General features: G+C 37.5%; 1 protein-coding gene across 3 annotated transcripts; it reads right to left on the bottom strand.

Moving 5' to 3' along the window:
* Positions 1–19,034: 19,034 nt before the first annotated feature.
* Positions 19,035–24,734, bottom strand: LOC132036314 (chromatin remodeling protein EBS-like). Of its 3 annotated transcripts, none has more exons than XR_009409559.1 (6): positions 24,351–24,734; positions 23,176–23,518; positions 23,002–23,070; positions 22,167–22,302; positions 19,793–20,013; positions 19,035–19,687 (listed from the first exon to the last, which is right to left on the bottom strand). XR_009409559.1 is itself a non-coding variant. In XM_059426621.1 (5 exons), exons 1-5 carry the CDS (start codon positions 24,421–24,423, stop codon positions 19,661–19,663), a joined length of 648 nt encoding a protein of 215 aa, XP_059282604.1. In that variant the 5' UTR covers positions 24,424–24,730; the 3' UTR covers positions 19,035–19,660. The 3 variants fall into 3 exon arrangements, 1 of the variants encoding a protein (XP_059282604.1); XR_009409560.1 differs by lacking the exon at positions 24,351–24,734 and adding an exon at positions 23,617–24,217; XM_059426621.1 differs by lacking the exon at positions 19,793–20,013 and having other exon boundaries at positions 24,351–24,730.
* Positions 24,735–25,497: the final 763 nt, after the last annotated feature.

A 25,497-nucleotide genomic window follows, 5' to 3' on the forward strand; every position in this document is an offset into this window, starting at 1 on the left:
GATGTTTGCCAAGGCTTCCGAGGCGTTTGATAATCTTCCATCTCTTCTACCAGTTGGAACATTCCGAAGGGCCTCCCGAAGAAAAAGGGAGATGAACATTAAGAACATCTTTCCTTTTAGCTTAGCCCTTTCATGTTTTCAATGACTAGTTATCTCATTTTTTTCTATTAGCGGCATTAACTATAACCTCAGTTCAATTTATTGGTCTGAGCAGTTTATGCTAGGCAAATATGGTCCGTAATTTAGAAACTAGAATGCATGTTGGTTCAATTTTTATACTTACTGTGACCACAACAAAGTCTCTAGAAACTAGGGCAACAATATCTGCACAAGAGACAATGCCAGGACATTCAGCTTCAACTGCTTTCTTCACACCATCGATGAATGAGAAGCCTCTCAGTGTTTGATTAGGAAGCGCCACTTTTTCGTCTGGTTTTTTGTGCTCGAAGTGAAATTCGGGGAGTACGAACATCACAACCAAAAAAAAACCGATTAAAAAAATCAGAGAAGTACATTATTTCAAGAATGACACTCTTTAGATGAAATGGTATAACGTGGACTGATCCACGTTATGCAAAACTATTTGTATAACGTGGATCAGTCCACGTTATACCTTTTAATTTTATTTTATTTTTATGTTTGCTGTGATTTTCTGACAATGAAAAAAAAATTGGGGTATAACGTGGACTCCTCCACGTTATACCCGTTTTGGTATGTAACTAAAAGGCAGTCCCCTTTTGGTTTATACCGTACATTTTTATGCCCTTTAGGCTCCGGACTCAATTTTAACACTACACTCTTGCTATTGATTGTCCAAAGAGTGAACTCCAAATATTTTTATTTTTTTTAAAATGTGAACTCCCATTTCGGATGATTTTTTTTTGTTTTGACACCCTTAAATAACTAATTAAATTAGATTTATTAAATATTAGAATTTTGGATAATGATTAGGAACATAGTGAACTTTCGATTCCTGGTCTAATGTGAGATAAATTTTAATATAGTTAATTATTTTAAGGATGAGTATATATATTATTTTACGTCTCAATAGGATTAGTAAGGTAAGGCCTAGCCCCCTTGCTTGTACTTTTCTTTTGCGTTTCGCTTTTATTATATAAATAAAAAACTAGCCCTAGGCAACTCGCCTAGTGGATTTGCTTTATATATATATATATAAATTTTAGGCTCTAAAGATGTACATAGATGTCTCAAATAATTTATACTTTGTTATCAATATGTCAACTGCTACAAGAATATTAGTGTCTGAGCTTAACATAGTGAAAAGTTGAGGTGACGTAATATCCAGTATGTCTTAGAAGAGCAAAAGACTCTCAAGGATTTAGATATGTCTATGATGCCTCATAATGTATCTTGTTTCTATTTTGGCACATACGAGATATTGTACTGGTGGTTATTTCTATGATGGTTTGAGTATACTGGATATTATTTATAATTCCAGTAAGAATATTTATTTGTCCTTATTTGCGTCAAGTGTTGATGCAAATATACGCATGCTAGATTTGACCTTAGTGGTTGTCATCAAAAGAATTGTTTAATCAAACAAGATTTACTTGGTGCTATAGATAAAGTAGAATTGTTTACTTATTAATATTGTCTAGCTAAAAATTTAACTAGAAAACTATTTGGAAAAGTTAGTGTACCGATGCTCCACTGCAATTTATTCTATCTGACATGAATGATTCAAATAAATGAAATTTCGTTTGAGTTATTGTTTTTCCGTATGAGTTGTGGAAAGCAAAAATCTGATTTAAGTTTGTGCAACTTTTATTCATAATCCATTTTCCCCACATGGAATTAGTTCCAAGGGGTAGGAAATATATCTTTTTGTAATACTCTAAATAGTCCAAGGGTTATGTTGTTCATATGAGAACAAAAGTGGCATTACAACTGAATTTGAATCACTTGATGTTGTATTCTAAGCTAATAGTTTTTTTTTAAAGTAGGGTGAGATTAGTAAAGACTTATTATCTCTATCTAAAACTACGAACCGTATTGCTTCCGCTGTATATAGTCGAATGAATTTAGGTGGATTCAGTTGAGGATAATGGATATGCTCCTATCCACCAATATCGATCAAAAGAGAATCCATTTAATATTGTTGGTCCTAGTGGGAGCAACTTATTAATTGATAATCAGTTTGTCAATCTCAACCTCGACGCACTAGTCGTCCTTGCATTCTGCCTTATCAATTTGAGATTGAAGGGGAAGCATATATAGTTACTCCACTTGACAAAAAGAGCTACATAGTGTAATGTAGGCTCTTATATACCCTACTAAGGATAAATAGTTAGAACAATGAAAATTGAAATGGAGTCTGTGAAATCAAACCAAGTGTGAGTTGATTGAGATTTTGGATCTTAAAGCTATGGGAACAAAGGGTTCTCAAACTCAAGCATAAGGCTTGAAGCATCATGTATTCTTGATCCATAAATACTTCTATTTCTAGAGGTGAAATTTCGAGTGGGAGGATGTGTCCTCATACTCCACTAGATAATAATACTGGAAAGTAGTTAAGATGATACAGAGGTATCTTAAAGGCACAATAGGATATTCCTTGTTTTGTCAGGCAATTGAGAAGAAGATTTAGATGAGAGGAAATCTAAATCTAAGTATGTTATTCTTGCTATTGAGAATATAAAATATATTGATATTAAGTATAGTTTTGTGCCAGAGACATAGTTGTACATAGAGAAGTGAAGATGAAGTGCATCTATACACACCACTTGGTAGAAGACCTATTAACAAAACCCATAACATTTGTTGCTTATGAAAGATATGGTATCGTTGGGTTTGCGTGGTGTCGATGCATTTATATTTTCTTATACTTCCTGCTCATGTTCACATATAAAAATTGTATTTTGAGGTAAATATTAGTTGATGCCTAAATTATTCATTATTGTTGTTTCAACTTTCATATACATAAGATGAGTTTTATGTTTAGGACATAAATTCTAAGTGTACGTATGTCGGACAGACAAAAAGATTGGCCTATTCACACGGGCAATCGCCTCTATTGTCTAGTTGATAGATAGAGATGATACAATTATAAACTAATTATTGTCAGAAATGATGATAAAAGAGAGCTTGAAGTTTATAATAAGAATGCCGTTTGTTTTTGTCACGCCCCGAACCATGGCCTGGGAGAAACACGGCACTCGGTGCCATACTGCATGTGACCGAGCGAACCACATGGCTTGCTGTTCAAACAAAAATGGGTACTTGGATTTCATATCCTCCTCGGCTTCCCACGTAGCTTCCTCAACCTTCTGACTCCTCCATAGGACTTTCACTGAGACTACTTCCTTAGTTCTCAACTTGCGAACCTGACGGTCAAGAATGGCTATGGGGATCTCCTCATAAGTCAAACCATCCTTCGCCCCCTATAGTATCAACGGGGAACAACCAACGACGGGTCCCCTACACACTTCCTCAACATGGACACATGAAACACGGGATGTCTGTGCGAGCCAAATCTTGTGGCAACTCAAGTTCATAGGCTACTAGACCGACCTTTCGCGAATGCTCGTAAGGTCCAATATATACGGGGCCGAGCTTCCCTTTCTTGCCAAATCTCATAACACCCTTCATGGGTGAGACTTTAAGGAACACCCAATCATCGACTGAAAATTCTAAGTCCCTTCGCCTCACATCTGTGTAAGACTTCTGGCGACTCTGAGCCGTCTTCAAACGCTCCTGTATTAACTTGACTTTCTCCATAGCCTGATAAACCAAATCTGGTCCTAACAACTCTGCTTCACCAACTTCGAACCAACCAATTGGTGATCTATACCTTCGCCCATACAGAGCTTCAAACGGTGCCATCCCAATGCTAGCATGATAACTATTATTATAGGAAAACTCGATGAGAGGCAAGTGATCATCCCAATTACCTTTGAAATCCAAGACGCATGCTCTCAACATATCCTCGTGTCCGAATAGTACGCTCGCGGCCGTACGTCGCGCGGATGAAAAGCGTGCGCGAGGTTCACCTTGGTACCCAATCCTTTCGAAAGGATTTCCGGAAGTTCGACGTGACCGAGCACCACGATCCGAAATAATGGATCGGGGTCCATTACAATCGACAATTTCGTTAACATACTGACTTGGCATAATCTTCTTCGCCGAAATCTGTGGTCTTGGTAGCAAAAAGTGCGCCGACTTAGTAAGCACGGTCAACGATCACCCAAATAGAATCATGTCTCTAGTCGAACGAGGTAGACTGATATAAAGTCCATATTGATCATTTCCCATTTCCAGACAGGAATATCAATATTCTAAGCCAAGCCACCAGGCCTCGGTGTTCGGCTCACTTGCCGACAATTCGGACACTTAGCTACAAAATCTGCCACATTCTTCTTCATATCGTTCCACCAATAAATCTCCTTAAGATCATGATACATCTTAGTGGAACCTGGTGAATGGAATACACGGAATTGTGAGCTTCGACATGATTCTCTCTTTGAGCCCATCTACATACGGAACACATAATCGCCTCGGTACCTCAAGGTACCATCATCTCCCCCTTGTTCAAAGCCGTCGTCTTATGCTTATGAATCCCCTCTTTCGGCGCAACAAGTAGGGATCATTAAGCGTTTCTCCTTGACTTCAACGACCGGAGAGGAAAGAGCTCTATTACGAACAACCACACCACCATCCTCGGAGTCCAAAAGTCGAACTCCAAGATTGGCTAAACGGTGAACTTCCTTTGTCATAACTCTCTTATCTACGTCCACGTGGGCTAAACTTCCCGTGGAACGCCGACTAGAGCATCGCTACAACATTCGCTTTCCCCGGATGGTAAAGAATATCCACATCGTAATCCTTAAGCAATTCGAGCCATCTCCTTTGCCTAAGATTCGGCTCCCTTTGCTTCAAGATATACTTTGAGGCTTTTATGATCTGTAAAAATGTCAACATGCACTCCATACAAATAATGACGCCTTATCTTAAGTGCAAAAACTACAGTTGCCAACTCTAGGTCATGAGTCGGATAATTCTTTTCGCGAACCTTGGCCGACGAGATGCATAAGCTACAACCTTACCATGCTGCATTAAGACACATCCGAGACCAACTCCCGAAGCATCACAATAAACCACGAACCCTTCGGTTCCTTTCCGGTAGCGTCAAAGCGGAGCGAAATCAATCTCTTCTTCAACACTTCAAAGCTTCGCTCACAAGCATCTGACCATTGGAACTTAACCTTCTTCTGGGTCAACTTAGTCAACGGAGCAGAAATAGAGGAAAATCCCTTAACGAAACGTCTATAATAGCCTGCCATGTTATGTCCCGTATTTTTGTACATTGGAACAATCCGGATTAATTATGATAAGTTAAGGACAAAACTATTCCGGGATGCAAAGTCGAGACTTTTGACCTTCGATTATTTTTTTTTGAGACATAAGTTGTTCATGAATTTATTGGTATGGAACAATTAGGAAAATTTGGGACCAAAAGTGATAAAATTGGAAGTTGGAAATCATCCATTTCCCATGTGTGGCCGTGTAAGTGTGGGTGTTGGCCCACACAAATGGTGTTCAATTTTAATTGGAACAACACATGGTGTGGGCCAAGGGACCCTTGAATAAGTCTTGCATTAGTAAAGGATGACCACTATTTCATTCATTCATTCACCACACTTAGAAAAAAAATAGAACAAGGAGTTGAAGAGCAAGAAGCTCTCGGCCAACATTGAGAAAAAAATCAACTTTCACTCAAGCCCTTCCAAAATTATTTTGTTGATGCAAATATATATTTTGAGGTGTGTAAGTAGCGTGGAAGTGTGTGTTGGACCGATCAACCCGCTAGTTTTCATCCTTGGAAACCCTAGCCTATTGTGAAGTTGAAGGAAGAAAGGTAAGATTTGATCTTGTTTTTGTGTTATGAAGGTTGTATGCATGTTGTAGTATGTTAAAATGGATGAAAATCATGAAATATAGTGTGTTGGAGTTGAGTCTATCTGTGCGTGATTTAGTTGTGTATGGTGTGTGTGTGTTGTGTTGTATTGGAGCCATGAATTGAGGTCTAGTTAGCATGTTGTGATCATTGTAGGGTGAAGGAATGATTGAGAATCATCAATATGTCTATATGTTGTGTTGGCCGAAAATGATCATGGAATGGGACAAAGAACGCATTAATGTCGCTTAATGTTTTAGTCGTCGTCGTTATGAATTCTATGTTGGAAATGAATGTTTAATGACTCAAATTGATGTGGTAATTGTTGCGGACTGATTTGGAGGTTATTGTACATTTAATGTAAATTGTATATTGATGAGCATAGCATTGTAGAATGTGAATTGTTGATGCAAATCATGGATTGGAAATGAGGAAATGGTGATAGGGGTGTCTCGGGTTTGGGGGCTGAATTCGGGTAAATAGGAGCAATTTTTGGATTGTTGGAAATGTTATATGAATTGCTTAGAATGTCTTTAAATATGGTTGGTATGGGTTCGGGTTAATATTTGAATGTATAAGTATCGATGTTGGCTTGAAGGTAAGAAGTTGAATTGAATTTATGAATGTTGTTGAATGATGGAAAAGAGAGTTATTATTGTCGTATTGCCTTCCGGATTGGTTTTTGATGTTGCTAGGTTGGTTGTTGTTGTTGTTGTTGATTGATTTGGCCGAGTTAAATTCTCGGGGTGGCCTATTTACAGGGGAAATGCGCAAATTTACGTAGAATTAAGGGCTAAATTGGAATTAAATGCCCGAAATGTCTATAGCTAATGTTTGGTATTTTATGACCTGTTTGTAGATCTTGGGCAGCCCGAGATGTAGGTTGGATTTAGCTTGAGTTTGGATTATTTTGGAGAGCGTTTGAAGTATGTAAAGCAACCTTCTTTCTTTGGCATGCCTTAGTTAAAAATAGGCTATGACACGAACTTCGAGAAAACTCTATTCTCGCAATCCGAGCATGTCTATGATACGCATTTGTTTCTTGATATTCATATGTTGATGTTATGAAATATTGATCCTATGTTCTTGGAATTCTTGATTTGTAAAGATTGCATGAAAGTTTGGTTTTTAAAGAGTTTATTCTTAACGATTCAAAAACTACGAACGCCCATAACTTTCACAGAAAACCTCGGATTGCCTTGAGATTTTCGTAGAAGGTTGTATGATGTTAGACGAGTATGCTTTCCATAAGCGGGCCCAGCTCGGGTCTACACTCGTCCGTGGGTCAAGCAACGTTCCTTTATGTGATTTCGACAACTTTTGAAAGGAAATACCATAATTATTATTTGACTTCAATTATGACTATTTTACTTATCTTTTGGATTTATGACAATGATTTTATGCATATGATTCCTCACTACTCCGAACTCGTGCATTTTGTTATATCTTTTGCCCATAGTAATAGACATATTGTTTCGTGCGCATTATGATATACTCTTACGGTGTTATCTTGTGTTTATGGTTCACCGAGCTCCTCGCTTGAGGGCCGGGTTTCGCTATATTTGGTGTTATGCTGTGTATGGCGATATGCTGTGTTTGATATGTGACGGGGATACGGAGATTTGAAACTTTCTTGTGTTATGGCGCCATCGACAGGCGGGCGACCATATTTCCTGTGCCCTATGCATGACTTATATTTCGAAGTAACATTTTGATATTTTGGAAATGCATTTACTTTCACCTCTATTTTGCTCACGACTCGGATTTGTACATACCTTTTACCATAACACATACTCGGTACATATTATGATATGACCCCTTTTCACGGAGTCGTTTCATGCCCGCCCGAGTACGGACGCACCGTACATGATATATGATGTTAGGACACCCTCTTGCTATATGGAGTGCTCCTCTCATTCGGAGCTTATATTTTGGTATATATTTGTCCGTGCATTTGTATATATTTGTTGAGGGGTACGACGGGGCCCTGTCCCGTCTTATGATTCCGTTTGTCTGTTTAGAGGTCTGTGGACATGTATGTGGGTTAGGCCTATTACGTACAGGTGTGTTTGTATATGTTGTGTACGGGGCGATCCCATTCGCCGTGGCAGCCTTGTCGGCTTGCATTTGTATATGTTTTTGGGCCGTCGTGCCATTCGATAGCCTTGTCGGCTTTGTTATATACATGGTTGCGTTTGAAATATGTTTGCGACAGTTTGATATAATTTGAGACAGTGTTTGATATTCGTATATATATATATAAGCCATCCGTGTGTGGCTCTGTTTGACAGGTGTGTTTGGGTGCCCGGATCGGGTATTTGTCACGGTCGGGGTTGGGTCGTAGCCGGACCCAAGAAACTCCTTATATCGGTGAGTGGGTGCGGGCCAACTCCTTACCGCATCAATCTTCGAGAGTCAACTTTAACACCTTCTCCGAGATCACATGGCCTAAGAATGTGACTTAAGCCAAAACTCACACTTTGAGAATTTTGCAAAAAGTTCGCGATCTTTAAGAGTCTGCAACACTATTCTGAGATGCTCTGCATGATCAGCCTCATTACGGGAATGCACCAAAATGTCATCAATGAAAACAATGACGAATAAGTCGAGATAAGGCTTGAAGACCCTGTTCATAAGATCCATAAAAGCAGCTGGCGCATTTGTCAACCCAAATGACATAACAAGAAATTCAAAATGGCCATAACGGGTTCTGAAAGCGATCTTCGGAATATCAACTTCCTTAACCCTTAGTTGATGGTAGCCTGATCTGAGGTCAATCTTGGAATAACATTGGGCGCCCTGAAGTTGGTCAAATAAGTCATCTATTCTAGGAAGAGGGTACCTGTTCTTAATGGTGACCTTATTCAACTGACGGTAGTCTATACACATACGTAAGGAACCATCCTTCTTTCGGACAAATAAAGCGGCGCACCCAAGGCGAAACACTTGGGCCTAATAAACCCCTTGTCAAGAAGATCTTTCAGCGGGCTTTTAACTCTTTTAACTTCCGCTGGAGCCATTTGTATGGCGGAATAGATATCGGCTGAGTATCGGGAAGTAGATCAATTCCAAAGTCAATCTCCCTGTCAGGATGGACTCCTGGAAGATCTTCGGGAAAGACCTCTGAAAATTCATTTACAATTGGTACGGACTAAAGAGTTGGAGTCTAGCATCTGAATCCTTGACTCGAACTAGGTGATAGATATAACCCTTGGAAATCATTTTTCTGGCTTTTAGATAAGAAACAAATCTACCCCTGGGTACTACTGAATTACCCTCCCATTCTATGACTGCTCATTAGGAAACTCGAATCTTACAACTTTAGTTCTACAACATACTGTGGCATAACATGAAGCTAACCAGTCCATACCCATGATCACATCAAAGTCTACTATTTCTAATTCCGCTAAATCGGCTATGGTTATGCGGTGATAGACTAAAAGCGGGCAACCCCTATAAATACGTCTAGCTATGACCGACTCTCCACCGGGGTGGACACTTCCAAAGGGTTCATGCAACTTTTCCGGTTCAAACCCAAATTTCTTAGCAACAAAAGGGGTTACATAAGATAAGGTGAATCTGGTCAATAAGGGCATAAACTTCAAAAGTGAAAACTGTGAGTGTACACTCGTGACAACATCTTCTCTAGCCTCTCGTATCTCGACGACCTTTCAATGCGGCCAAACGGTTCGACCACCGCCCTGTATTTCCGGACCTTCGTTCCACGCCCTCGCCGGGCCGATTGTGACGAGGAGTCGTTGAATTTGTTGGACCGCGGGCTCACATTACCTCCAGTACCTTGTCTGGCTGATGGACAGTCTTTCTGAAAATGGCCCTTCTGACCACATCTAAAGCAGGCATCAGTACCCACACGACACTCACTTGAGTGTCTCCTATTACACTTACCACATATCGGATGAGTATAAGTCGACTGACCCCACACTGCTCCTGAGAGTAAGAACTTGATGGCCTGAAATTCTGCTTCTTATCATTACGTAACTTGGGGAGTGGGGCACTTGCTGTGGACGGAGCAGGTCCTGCTGACCGGTTCTTAAAGAATTTCCTGTTTCCGTTCCCGTTGAACTGTCCGATAGACTTGACCCTCTTGTTGAACTCCTTGTCTTTCTCTTTCTGCAAGGCTTCCTCCTCCTTTAGCCTTGTCTCATTGCCCTGTACGAAAGCAACTATCTTGGAGATGGTCATTCCCCCATTCTGTGCAGTAATGTTGGCCCCATCATACAAATGGGAATCAAGTCCTCCAACAAACCTCCTCACTCTCGCCCTCATGTCCGGTACCATATTTGAAGCATGCTTGGCCAGACTGACAAACTCCAAATAGTAGTCCTGAACTGATCTGCCATTCTGCTTAAGCTTCAGGAATTGCTCAGCCTTAGCTTCCCTGACCTCTACTGGCATGAAGTGGTCTAGGAATGCACTTGCAAACTCATCCCATGTAGCATCGGGTGCATCCTCACCTCGGGATAATTCCCAAGATTCATACCATGTGTTAGCAATGCTCTGCAGCTGATGAGCTCCAAAAGTAGCTGCTTCAGTTTCTGTAACTGTCATAATCCTGAAGATTTTCTGAAGAGCATCAATGTAGTCCTGAGGGTCTTCGTCTTTCTTTGTCCCCGTGAAGACTGGGGGATTCATTCTGAGGAAATCCTTAGTCTTAGAAGACTCTCCATTATTTCCCGCGAACTTGACCCGCAGTTACGACGTTGGGCCTGAGCTGCTACCAGTTGTGTGAGCATATTGATAGCATTCCTAACGTCCGAATCACTCGGAGGTGTAACTGTAGGAGCGGTTGGGGCTGTTGTCTGAGTCGGAACGGTCTCTTCGCGAGTTGCTTCCGCAGAAGCCCCTTGGCTGGTGGCTGTAGCCTTTCTGGTGTATTTTCTTTTCGCAGGCATTTTTCGAAAATACGTACACGCATGAATTAGAAAGGCATCCTAAAAGTACTATTCTAACTGCACGATCTAGATTATGAAAGAAGTGAGACAATCATGAATGTCTTGGTGGTCAACTATTTATATGTATGGGGCCACACACACATAAAAAGTGACCCCACTGGACACGGTTTCATAGACTCCCTAAAGACACTTAAACCTAGGCTCTGATACCAAGCTTTGTCACGCCCCGAACTATGGCCTGGGAGAAACACGGCACTCGGTGCCATACTGCATGTGACCGAGCGAACCACATGGCTTGCTGAATCATCATGAGGCATACATGAGCGGAAATATAGCATGAACGTGATGAGCTTTTATAAAACATGAGATGTCATAATAATTTAATGGAATACTTGTTTAAATCATGACTGCGGAAATAACATAAGTTGAGCCAAAGATGGCTAAACACCTTGCATGTCTAACATAACTAAACTGACTAGTCTATGAAACCTCTAATCGTGAATCCTGACTGAAAAACATACTTGCTGGGACAAGGCCCCCAGCATACCTTTAGATGCAGACTAATTAAAGAATGACAATGTCTAAACCCCGAATGAGATGGGGCTCACCAATAAGCTGGTACGTGCAGATCCTACTGAGCAGAGGCGTCGTCCTGTAAATTCGTACCTGCATCGTGAAATGCAGGCCCCCGGGCAATAAAAGGGGACGTCAGTAGATTGAATATACAGGTACGTAAAGCAACTGAAAGAAATAACATAGGACATGGAATAACATGATAAGAAGCGAAACCGAAAACACAGCATGGACATGGGACATGAGCATATATATATATATATATATATATATATATATATATGTATATATAACGTGAGTAAAACATGTTAAGTAGGGAGAGCATTTCATAAACCGACATGATATCACCACGTGGGTACGTGGAGTCGGTCCTCGCCGCGACCGGCGGAGCCCCCATACCTTGCCGGGGTATAAGATGGTATCGTGCCGATGGATCCGGTCGGTGTAAAATTAAGGTATCGTCCTAGCGGGCGGAGCGATCCTTGTCCTACGGTGGCTACGTAGTTTCAGGCTATCTCGAGTCTTCTGTAATTCGTGCAACTCCCAAAAAATATGAACATAATATAGTTGGCTAAGAAGCCCATGATTTTCGTGAATTAACTTGTACTTGTCTTGTAATCATGATTTCACGAAAATAACTTGTAAACATGGTTTCATGAAATAACTTGTAAACATGGTTTCATGAAATAACTTGTATTTAGCATGTACGTATCTTGAGTCATGGTATGAACATAGTTATAAAATACAATTGCATGAAAACTTGTAGACATGTAGGATATTCATGAAATAAGCATTTTTATTTAAAAGAACCCATGGAATACAAGATATGGGTTTTCATGAATTACGGACGGATTCTCAATAATCATAAAGAAATATTAAGAACTCAATGATGGAATTATAACAATTCATACATAATATAATCATGAACATGGACCTAGGGTTATCATGAGCATGGTATAGAAACCCTAGTTTTAGTAGAGAATCATAATTTATGGATTATGAGGCGTGGGGAAGAACAATGATGTTCCTACACGTAGATAGTAACTCTACATATCTTAGTCGCTCCAAAACTTGAATTAAAGACTTGAGCTTTGAAGAGGATTTCCAAAATCTTGAATTCTTGAACCTTGAGATGGGTTTTCTTGAAAACCCTAGTTTTGGAATGATGATTTCTTGTTTAGATCATTAGAGTATACGTTAGAATTGAGTTGGAATAATTAGAGAAGGCTTACCTTGGTGTTCTTGATGATGGGAGAGGGTAGGAGGTCGTTCTAAGGCTTGAAGGAATGAAAAATAATGATTTGAACTGATAGGGACGAATATATACTGTTCTGGGAAATTGCAGTTTACGTCCAGCACAGTGCTGGCCGTATTTTGAAATACTGGCCGTATTTTGAAATACGGCTCGTATTCCGAAAGGACTGCACTGCGTCTCTTCAGTAAAATGGTCATAACTCTTTGCACAGACGTCCGTTTGACCCCCATAATATACCGTTGGAAAGGTATTTCAAAGCTCTACAACTTTCATGAAGGAAGTTTTCCCAAATTCCAAATACGTTTTGAAATACGGGCCATATTTTGAAATACGGTCCGTATTTAACAATGTAACAATCAACTGTCAAATTCCAGAATGCTCAGAAATCCTTGGTATCAGTTTACGTTTTGAAATACGGGCCGTATACTGAAATACGGTCCGGATTTAACAATGCAACGTCTAAATGCCAAATTCCAGAATGTTCAGAAATTCTTGGTAACGGTTTACGACTTGATTTACGACCCGTAAACTGAAATACGATCACTGTTCATGGGCGTAAACCCCCATCTTACAACTGAACAGGGAAATTCCAATTCTCACATCCTTTATCTAATTTTCTAAGTCTAAGATCAAGGTCAAAGCTTAGGTCAAAGATACGAGGTGTTACAGTTTTTGTATTTAATCATACGTGAATGAAATGTATTAGTTTGTCTTAAAGCCGGATGCGAGTTATGATAGTTAAAATGTATGAGCAGATTTGTGAACTCAAAGTTAGACATGAGTTGTTTGAACTATCATCTGCACAATATTTAATTTGCAAAAAGACATAAACTCCACGGGAAAGGAGTAAATATTATGATACGTGATTCATACCACGTATGCATTAGTGACCTATTATGGCGATACAAGTTTAATCTCTACTTGTTATCATGTGAAGCCCTGAGAATTATTAGTAATTTTCTTTCTTTGTACCCGCATGACTTTGACCTATTTCTTGAGATTCAATTTAGTGTTTGCTATCTTAGGGTATTGCAAAAACATCATGAATGATTTGGTCTGGCGGAATATAGAAAAAACATATCAGATTGAGATTGAGAGATTCATGAGATGAGGAAGATCATTGAGTATTATCACATTAATTGTGTTCATTGACGCGTTCTTTATGTTTGTCTTTGAGGCAAGAACATAATGATGAACTCAAATTTAAGATAAAGAGATTGTGAGAGATGTGAATGTGATAAATGATCTAGGGTACCGCATACTGCAATCTACTCCAAGCTCCATTAATCGAGATGCTATATATTCCTAGCAGATGTATAGCGACGAAGCTCTCGAAGTATGCACTGCTCACACGGTCTAGTCGTAATGTGTAAAAGTTACAGAATAGGAATGAGAGTTGACACACCATGTGTGAGTGGGAGATGTTGGAAATTTGGATTTGGGTCACCCATGTGGGTCAACCCGGATCCATATCAAAATAAGTAAATATATAATAAGTTTTATAAATATTATTAAATAAAATGGGAAAAGGGAAAAGACACAACTTTTGGAAAAAGTCCCTAAAAGTTGTATCCCTTCAGAAAATAAAAAGGTTTTATGCAGAGGAAACTAATGTAATTTTTTCCTCAGCTTCCTTCTACAAAATACAAAATAGAAAAACTCTCTTCTTCTTTTGGTGAAGAACTTATGTGGAAGATGCCTACTTTGTTCATGGAGCAGTTTTCTTCTCTGTAACTCAGGTACGTCATAGATTGTGAAACTTTATGGTATAGTTCGTATTTTATACATATAATTATACTGTTGATTAGTGAAATGAATATATGAATCTTGGGAGAACTGTGTGTTCTTGGATTGTTGTATTTTCCTTCAAATTTGAAAGAGACAAGTCTGTAAAAGGCTTATCGAATGGTGAAGAAAGACTTCGGTCTATCCAATTCAAGTTCAAGACCAGTTGACAAAGTCACGTCCAGAAGGGTTGGGCTCATCATCCCAAATCGAAAATGAAAGGAATTGGTAGTGAAAGACCAGGTCATTTTTTCATCAATTGTAGTATCTATGCGCCAATCCCATTAGATTTAAAATCCTATTTCTAGTATAAAAAATGAGGTTTTAACCCACTTTAAAAGAATTCTTCTGGATATTTTTTATATCTTGCATTATGGCATGTAACTGAAACGAGTTAAGATTGTTGTCATCTCTTTAATAAGCTTTGATGAAGATTTTAACGGACTTGGCAGAAAATCAGATAATCAATATCGACAAATATTTCAGTGTTCTGAGTCTCAGCTGCATTGGGAAAGAATATAAAGAACAACGTTTCTTTATTATACAAGCATTAGAAGTGTATTAAGGAATGTATGATTAATTACAATAGAAGGATTTTCTTGTACTAGCTCTGTTTATCTGTTTGTGAATGTACTGCCGCTCTGTTACTATGCCATCGAATAAAATGGAGATTTGTCTTGGAGTAATTCTTAAACACAATTCTTTCTACTTTCCATTGGCTAAAATTCGTTACATAAATGGACTTACTAATATAGCAAAATGAAGATCAACCATGTCTATTTGTCGTTTATTTCCTTTTTGGTTCTTGAATAATACAAGAGGGGGTTTTTGGAAACAAGAAGTAAGAAGCTAAAAAAAAATAAGAAGGAAGAATGCATGTTAGAGTACGTTCGAACTTTATCGAGTCGTTTTTTTACCACGAAAGACTAGAATATCAGTCATCGAAATTAAACAATTAATCATCCCTCTGACAGAAGCAACTGCATAATATTATAGTTTAAAATAGGGGTGTACATGGACCGGGTTGGTTCGAATTTTTTAAGCACCAAACCAAACCAATCGTGTCGGGTTTTTAAATTTATACACCAAACCAAACCAATAAAATTCGGGTTTTTCAACCTCGGGTTTTCTCGGGTTATTCGGTTTTCTCGGGTTTTTCGGGTTTTTTTTTTTCCGGAATAGTCTTGATACAATACATATAACTTTTACTTCAAATATTTCTGTCCTAGTAAGATACAACTATATAATTAAGGTGTTTCTTAAGAAAATAACACAAAATGTGAGAAGAGTGATGACATTGTATTAAAATATTCAACAAAAACTAATAAAATCGGTTAAAATAAATATTGCTAATTAACAAGCCATAAAGAAAATGACCATAATCTAAAAATACTAAGTCATGCTAAAATAAGCACTGCTAATAAGTATTAATTACATGACAAAGAAAAAAACTTAAGTTATGTATTTTCACTCTCTAAACTAATTACGCAAAACTAAAGAATAGATATCCAACATTATTGTCATTCCTAGTGGTAAATTGAATTTCTTTTGTTAGCGTTAAGTTGAGTGGTTTTGGTTTGAACTTTATTTGAGTTACAAATATCCATAGGATATAAAACTTATTGACATTCAAAATTTAAGTTCAAGCTTGAATAATATGATAATAGATAAAAAAAACTACGAAAAAATAAAAGAAATATTTATAAATTCCATTACAAATAAATATTTTTATGTATAAAATATTTTAAAAATTGAATACATGTAATATCGGGTTGGTTTGGTTCGGTTTGACTTTTTTAGTTAAAACCAAACCAAACCAATTATGATCGGGTTTTTTTTCTCAACACCAAACCAAGTCAAACCAAACCACTAGTCGGGTTTTTTTCTCGGTTTGACTCGGTTTATCGGTTTGGTGCGGTTTGTCGGTTTACTTTGTACACCCCTAGTTTAAAATATTTAGAAGTGAAAAGGGAATCACTCAACAAACGAACGTTATCTTTTTTGGGGTTTTCTTGGACACCGCTATGTAATAACTTGACTACTAGTAAAAAGAATCTAACAATTACAAATGTTTGTCATAACGTAATTAGATAGTGAAATTCTCAATATTATGCTTGTTTGCACAAGTAGTAATTACATATTCGAATACATTTTTAAATACAATTTTTTTTTCTTTGTTAAAGTGTGAACATTACCATTACTAACAAAAGAACAAAACACATAAAGAGCACCTAAGATCCCAGACACCTTCTGAAGGTTTCCGCAAAGAAAACTAGGGATCCAACAGAATGAAAACTAATTACATAAATGTTGTATTAAGCCAGTACGCCTATGAGCTTTCCTGGACAATTTGAGTAATTCTATCCTATCTATAATCTCCTGCTTTATCTGGACAATTTGGTACTATAATACAAAAATATATTACAGAACCAAAAATTCAAATAAACTATTTTTATATGAACAAAAATATAAGCTTGTATGAGTGACAAATATGCGCTTTATCTTAGAAATATTAAATATTATCTACTACTAAGTATCTTTAAATCCATTTTATTTGTAGAAATATAGTTTGCAATTGAGTTATGCTTGAATTAGTTAATAAGAAATCCAAGTACAAATGTAAATTTTTTAACCAACTCTTGGCAATACAACTTATGGAGAGCCCAACGTGACATTATGATGTGAGAAACGAGAAAACTCTTGGGTAAAACGCTTTTTCCTTCTTTTAATTCGCCTTGGCGTAACTAGTAAAGTGTCACGGATTCGAGCCATGAAAACAACCTTTTGTATAAATGCAGGCTACGTGCAATTGACCATTGTGGTCCGCCCTTCCCCGGACCCCGTGCATAGCAGTAGCTTAGTGCACCAGACTGCCCCTTTTTTTTATGACAAGAGAACCGCAGCCGCTGCCCTTTAAGTGCGCACGGGGCAAACCCGCTCCTGTGCAATAGCTCGCAAACCACACATGAGACGTAACCCGCACTAGGCAAGCCATGTGTGATGAGCTCGACCCAGAAGGCAAAATCCCCTACTTTTGTACGGGAGAGTTTCAAACCTGAGACCTCCATTATGAAAGCTCCATGCTCAACCAACTGGACCACCCTTGCGGGTTGACTGCCCCCTTTTTTTTAATTCGATTTTTTTTGTTCTATTTGAATTATTTAAGCTCATCAATTTCGACGAATAGATACAATACCAGTGATTTACCAAAAAAAGGCCCTGGAATTGTATGGTCTTGAAGTTTTGACCCCATATAGGCAAAACTTCAAGTTAAACAAATTTTGTACAGGCAACGCTTCTGACTTTTGGCCTTAAATGTCTGCCCATGGGGCAACCGGAGTCAAAAATCCAAGACCACAAGTTTTCAGGTCATTGGGTGTAATTTCCTGATATGTTTCATGTATCGGCCCAAACTCGCTTCGGATTGAGCAGAGTAACACTTATATCTTTTTTTTGCACGGATTGCCCTTCTTTTGGGGTGGTCTTTAAATTTTACCCCTCATAGTTGTGATCTTTAAATTATGCCCCTCATATTGCTGGTCTTTAACTTTTGCCCTTCGCGTTGCAATCCTGAGCACTCACGCAGAAATCATGAGGTTCTGGGTTCGAACCCCCGCTCAAGCATAAATTAAAAAAAAAATATTGCAAGATAAGGTTTGGGTCGTGTGTATGCCGGACTAAAGCATACACTTGTTAGAATTACCAAAGTTATGCCGACCCGCATACCCATGCCTTATACGCGTACTTGGTACAGTATACCTCGATCCGACATAACTTTGATAATTCCTTAACAAATTTATGCCGGATCCGACATACTTATGGGCAAACTTTTAATTAAGCCTTAACTAAAAGTCTTTCCTAATTATGCCTTATGAGACAAACTTTTAGTTAATGCACAACTAAAAGTATGCCCCATAAGGCATAACTAAAAGTATGCCCCATAAGACGGAACTTTTCCTTAAGGCATAACTAAAAATTTGCCTTATAAGACAAAGTCTATGCCTTATGGGGCATACTTTTAGTTATGCCTTAACTAAAAGTCTCCAAATTTTACAAGCGCATAACTAAAAGACTTTAGTTAAAGCTTAACTAAAAAATGTACCCATTAAAAGTTTGCCCATAAATATACGATCCTAAGATAACTAGTGAAGGAATTACCAAAGTTATGTCGGACCCAAGATACTTACGCCAAGTTCCATTTGCAAGCGCATAAGTACGCATGTCCGACATAACTTTGGTAATTCCTTAACAAGTGTATACCGATAGTGGCATAGCGAAATTTAAACTCTTTCTTGCGAATTTTTTTTAAATTTTGACTGATTAAGGGTTCGAACCTGGAACCTATGAGTTTTAGCCGAAGGGCAAAATTTAAAGATTTCAAATATGAGGGGCAAAATTTAAAGACCGCCCCAAAAGAAGGGCAATTCGCAATTGCCCCACTTATATTGCATTTGAACGGGTAACTGGAATACACATTTTACAATGGTTGATCAATATTTGGTGACCAAAATTCAGATCTAAGAGCAAAGACATCTGAGCCATTTGTGAAAGCAAGAACACAAACTCACAGTAAAGTGAGCAGCAAAAATAACACTTCTTCAGCTGCTGAAGTTTCTCAATTTGCCATTAATCAAGTACAAGGAGTGTTGCAAGGGACCTCGATCAAGGGACCTTGATCAAGAGACCTCTATAGGTCAATTAGTTCCCGGGAACATTTAATCGAATTACAACTCACTTAACCAATTCAAACCAGAGATGAGCAACTCGAGATGGGGCACCGTTCTTATTCGTCAATATGATCCTTGATCAGCTCTTACAGGCTTGTCATCATAGCTTCACATCCAACTTCTCCATTTTCAAGAACACAGTATTGGGCGAGTGGGGAGGGGGGGAGGGGGGGTGGGGGACTGGGTGGGGAAGCCGTAGTTATAAAATGAACAAAGAAAAAGGTAACTAGATTCTTTTGGCACTCTGCAATATCCAGTTATTACTCATTAGGCCACACAAATTGCGTTCAGTAGACAGCCCAGTCTAGTGCCACAAACTTTTATAAATAGTAAGTTACCACAATAAATAGAGTAAGGGCTTCTGGCTATTGCAAAAAATAAAGTACTCTCTCGTGCCTCAGCGCTATACAATTTGATAACACATACAACAATGCCAGAACGACTACGCAAGAAAATGCGTACCTCCTCCTCATATTGCATTAAGGTCAGCTATTTATCTCTTCCTGCGCTTTGACTCCACCTAGCAATGGGAATAGTTGCAGTTTAGCTAAATGCTTTCCGGTTACAGATAAACTATAGTAGTCAAGTTTACAAACAAAAGCTTAAATTTCTAGGATAGCACTACCAGGAAGCAATCCCCTTCAGGAACCTCCACGGCTTTAGTTCAACGAAGGTAAGTACATTGCAGGTCACGAGCCCTTAACAGTGGAAAAGGGCTTTTTATCCACCGAGTTTCAAAGTTGGAGATAGTTATTTTCTCGGTTGACAAAACTAAACGTTGTGATCCCCTTGAGGCACATAGAAAGATGTACATGGATGCATATGTAGTCGTTTTTTAATTCCAATCTACACGTAGGAAGATAGTATTTCAATAAATAGTCAGCTACCCATATCACCTCAACTACCAACCGTTCTATCAGTTTATCAAACATTCATCGTTACAGAAAGATAGAGATTTGAATCGATAACCCAAGAAGTCAGATACCACACCATTTACTTTCCCCATTAACAGTCATCCCTCCCCCTAACCTTAATTTCTTACATAAATATCACTGCATAATCTACTCTTCTTCCCACTGAATTCTTACATAAAATACCACGGTAGGGAGACAAAATTGAAATCAATTACTTCAAAATCCAATACCTTAATAAACTCAAGTCTCATAGATATAGCATAGGATCCAACTATATAACCAACTTCAACAAGCATTGGTACATAACTCTCCATGCCAAACAGTGTTAGAGGGGTCTTGCCCATGTGTTTTGCATGTGATCATGATTACTTTTCTCCCAAATTATTGACATACAAATTTCTTTAGGCCACTCAGCTGTAAGATGGGTACCACTTTCACTTCACAACAAATATATGATTTATGAAGAACAGGGGAAAAGAGTAAACAATGAGGTAAGATGACATGAAACTCAAGAAACGAAATTAATAACATGCAGAACATTCTTTTATGAAATTATTTTGTTGATATAATGGGGCGAAGCCAGCATACAAGTTGTATGCCAAAGGTACATATAGAATATGAATAAGTACACCGCCATACTAAGCTAACTAAGAAACTTTTGAATTAGAATATATTTATCCTATAATTCCTTCAAAACTGTCGCAGGGTTCATTACAGAAATCTAAAGAACAAGAAGGTTACAATTTGTAGGAAGTGGTAATGAAATTTATGGATTATATGCACCTCAAAACATCATATAACATGACAATCACTTTGTTGACAACCAGTCCTAGATCTTTTGGTGATATCATAGAACATCCAAAGCTTATTGAAGCCTCATGTTTGAGTTGAAAATTTGCTGCTTAATACAAAAGCCTACATTGTTTACGTAGTTCAAAAATATCAAAGCCTACATAGTTTTATGTCAGACAAATTTGAATAGTTTTATGTCGGACAAATTTGAAGTTGAAGAAAAGAAAGTAATATCCAACTCTCAAGACAGCACAGAAGATTAGGACAAATTTAGGAAATCATCTTTGAGATTTAACCTTAGCAACATAAAAAAAAACCTTTGCAACTATTTACATCATCTTCAAAGGACAAGAAAGAAAGAAACAACCCCAAAGGCTATCTGAACTCCTTTATATCTCCAAATAAGTTACCGACACATTCTAAAAGAATAAGATACAGTGCTCACAAGCTTGATGGAAAACCAAAATGACCCGACATCATACAAAAGTAAGGAGTAGTTCTGCACCTTATCAGTGGACATATGGTTAGTAAAGCAACAATTACAGAATACTCCCAGATTAACGTAACATGTAATGTCCAACTTTTCCTTTTGAATTGCTCTAAATATATGCAATTTTCCTAAAAGAGTGACTTCGCCTCCACCTTATTAGATGCGTCTCCAATACCTTAACTCTAATAACAAAAATTCCAAATACTAAGGGTAACAAGCAACTTCTCTAATGTGAGTATTTTAAGTCACAAGCTTGGATAAAGGAGGGTTGAGGTAGGTTCACGGCCAACCGAACAATAGTCTAGCTTTGATAATCCTCTAAATTGAATATAAATGATCATATAGCGGCTAGTTTGAGATTGAGGCATAGTTAAATCATTGATTAAAGACAACATGAATATGATACTTCAAAGCTACACTATTTAAAGTTTAAATTTCTCAGAAGTTAATTTTATCTCAGCTTTATACCTATTTTTATTAGCGTATCTTCATGTCATCCTCTTACCCATGTCCAGACAATAAGAACACTTAAAAAGGGACAGAGAAAGTTTTCTTTCAGTTTTTTTTTTTTTTTTGATAAGGTGAAGTTTTCTTTCAGTTAGTAAAAAGACTCTAACTTAATGAGATTCTACTCAACTAATGTAATCTGTTGCCAGTGAAAGCAGTTCCTAACTCGATGAAGCCAATCTTGCTACTAAAAATGAGTAATTCGCGTTCTTTCACTTGTTAACTATGAAGAACGTATCTGAAGTAAGACACAGTTCAGCAGGGACTAATAATACTGAGTGTAACAGAATTTTTACCTTGGCATCAGGTGGTAAAACATGAAATGAGTTCAAAGGACGTTTGGTTTCATCTTCTGAGGAACAGTCAGAACACAAGAAATGCTCTAATTTCTTTGCTTCTTCAATGGTCATACCCATACAAGAGGGATGGAACCTGCAATAGAATTGCAGGCAAAATGAAAAGACTTTTTATAGATACAGTTATCAAATAATCGTAATATGGAAAATTAGATTATGCTAAAAACTCCATGATAACTCAGGCTTCCTAAATACATAATGCTGAAGAGTGTAACAATTTTACCCAAAACCAATGGAGGCAATTATGGATGGACACAGGAAGATTCACACTCCAGATTAATGAAGACTCTTCCTTTTTAAGTTCCACACGGAGATAGGTACTTTTGTCCTTCTAATAAAATTTCCAGTTCTCATCATTTCTAAAGGAACTTAGATTATCTACCAACATTAAGACAATAGCTTGATATGGGATGTGAAAAATCATAGATGAACCTTTATTATCCCTGGTGGATATGGTAAGATAAAGTGGATAGTGGACAATAAAAGGCAAGACATCTTAATAATCCATTACAGAAGATAAAATCTGCACGAATGAACTAAATAATTGCTACATTTGCTGATAAAAAGGAGGTGGGGAAAGAGACACAATTCATTTGTTGCCTTTTCAAGCTTTGTGTCCCATTGAAGTTGACTGCACATTGTCTATATGATAATATCCTTTTATTTTTAACTAAACACTAAATGGAGAGATACTTGTTGATTTCCATGCATACAAGCAAAAAAGGCATGCTAATGCGTAAAGAGATGAATAATTTTATGGATATTGTCATCATACCAGTCTTTGCATCCGTCACATTGCACCATGAGATCATCAGGGTTGTAGGGCATCTCACACTTGCAATACCTTCAAAATCAAAGCATCCCAAAGTATCCTGGTTTTAGTAAACACTACGAGAGCATAACTTTCAACTTCATTCCGAGTTTAACAGAAAAGCTATTAGAAACTCACACAGCAACACGGTCAGGAGTAAAACCTCCTGTTGCAGCTTTGTAGTCGAACCTACAAAAGTAATCCTCAGGACCCACATTCTCCAATTTGGTGTAGTTCTTAAAAGAGTGCACTATGCACTTCCCTTCAATGGTGTGTGCACTCTGCACATCAAAATGATCTGACAAGAAGAGCTCTTTGGCCCCATGGAATTGTCTGCGACCACCAATAGACTCCTCAGGTCGGTAGTACCATCTAACTCTGACCTTCACATTGTTCCGGTGGTCAGCCTCTAGCTTCTCTACTCTTGCCACATATGGAGGTTTATCAGGATCAGCCGGTCTCATTAACACACAATCACCAGCTGAGAAGTTCAAAAAAAAAAAAAAAAAATCAGTCTAGTGACCTCCAACAATCCAAAACTTAAACAACTCAATGCTGATAGTGAAGAGAAGCAAACACCCCAAATCTCATCAAAGTCCTTGGGAACCACAATACACGAAATATGGCTGCTATTTTTCTTCTTCTTCTTCTTCTTCTTTTTTTTTTTTTTTTTTTTTTTTTTTGTGTGTGTGTGTGTGTGTGTGTATTAGGACATCTACACATTAAAGGGGTTGTTTGGTTGCTGGTTAGAGTTATGCAGGATTTATCTGTTCATGTACTATTAATTATTCCATCTTCTACCCTGTATAAATAATGCATAGATTCCCTCATGACTTTATACATGTATTAGTTATGTGAAATTCGAAACTGGTAACCAAACACCGTACTTGGTGTGCTGAATTTTATACATAGCAACTAAAATGCTACCAAACATTGTACTAGTTATGCTGGTTTTAATACATGAATAACTCACTTTCTAACCAGCAACCAAACGACCCCTAATTGAAAAATTAAAGCAAAGTTAAAGAATGACCAAATAATTTAGGAAGACAAAATCCAATAAGCTACAAATAAATGGTCTTCAGAAAGATAGTAGTAGTATTCCAAAGACAATCAATAACACAAAGCATTGAATGAAAAAAAAAAAAAAAAAAGAGTAGTACCTGAATGAGACAAAGTAAACAACTTGTAACACCCGCAAAAAAAAAAAAAAAAAAGACCAGCTCTATCCTTCTAACACACAACAAAATAATTACCAAAACCAAATATTGATCAAATAAAGTAATGGAATAAAAGCAAGCACACAATCATACGTCTAACAACTTTGTTGGTGCCCTTGATAGAGTAAGAATCAAGGTCTTTCTTTCCAGGTTTAGTCTTAGCCATCAATCTTTAATTAGCCTCACTCTTCAAGAATCCCAGAAATTTCTTTTTGTTTACAAAGAAAGACTCAATCTTGTTTGTCTCCACTTCTTTAATGTAAAAAAGAAAAAAAGAATTATGTGGTGATGACAAGTGTAAAAATGGAAATGGGTAAGAGTTGGATAACCCCAACTCCCTCAGTAAAACCCTAGCTAGCTGGTGGAAAATGGAGAGTAAAAGAATAGGAGAGAGAAACAAGAGAGAGAAAGCGAAGGACAAGGGTCGGAGACAGACACTGAGGTTTTTGTTTTGTTCCTGTACGGGTGACAACTAAGGTCTTTGCGTGCAACTCCCAACTCCTATTGGGGAGGTCATCCTATTTACCTTTTTTCTCACTTATTGCCATTAGTTTTTTGATACACTAAGCCCCCATTTGACCATAAAGAATTATTCATTTTATTTTAGAAATTTTTTTACTTTTTTTCAAAATCAGCGTTTGGCCATGAGAATTCCGAATACAATTTGAAGTTGTATTCCGGAATACAAAAAACTTATTTTTCAAAAAAAATTCATTTTTTTCACTTTTTTACAACTACATTTCACTAAAAACTACAATTTCAAAAACTATAGCCAAACACAACTCCAACTCCAATTCCAATTCCAAAAAAAAAGTGAATTTTTTTTTGATATCTATGGACAAATGGGGCCTAATTATATTCAATAATCACCCGTTACTTTGAGTTTTCTTCAAAATACACGATGTTTATATCTAGCAACTAGCGGGGAAGAAAGCTCGGGCCCAACATAAGCAAAATTATATTGTTTTATGAATTTTGTAATTGAAATACGTAATTTAGGCAAAAATTATTTAAGTCACGTGAATCTCTATCTCTATTCTTGATCAAGGATAAAATTTTAAAGTAAAATGGTAACTTTTTCTAAATTTAAACTTAAATTTTTCAGTCAAAAAAATGTACGTTATCAGATAGCCATATTTAATTTCCTATGTTCAGTTTAAGATAAATTACAGTATTTTTCATTTCTTTTGACCAACTTATCAATGTAGATGATATTTTTAAAAAGGCTTGCATTGCTATA

The sequence above is a fragment of the Lycium ferocissimum genome, chromosome 11 (assembly GCF_029784015.1).
Source record: "Lycium ferocissimum isolate CSIRO_LF1 chromosome 11, AGI_CSIRO_Lferr_CH_V1, whole genome shotgun sequence".
Lineage (NCBI taxonomy): Eukaryota > Viridiplantae > Streptophyta > Magnoliopsida > Solanales > Solanaceae > Lycium > Lycium ferocissimum.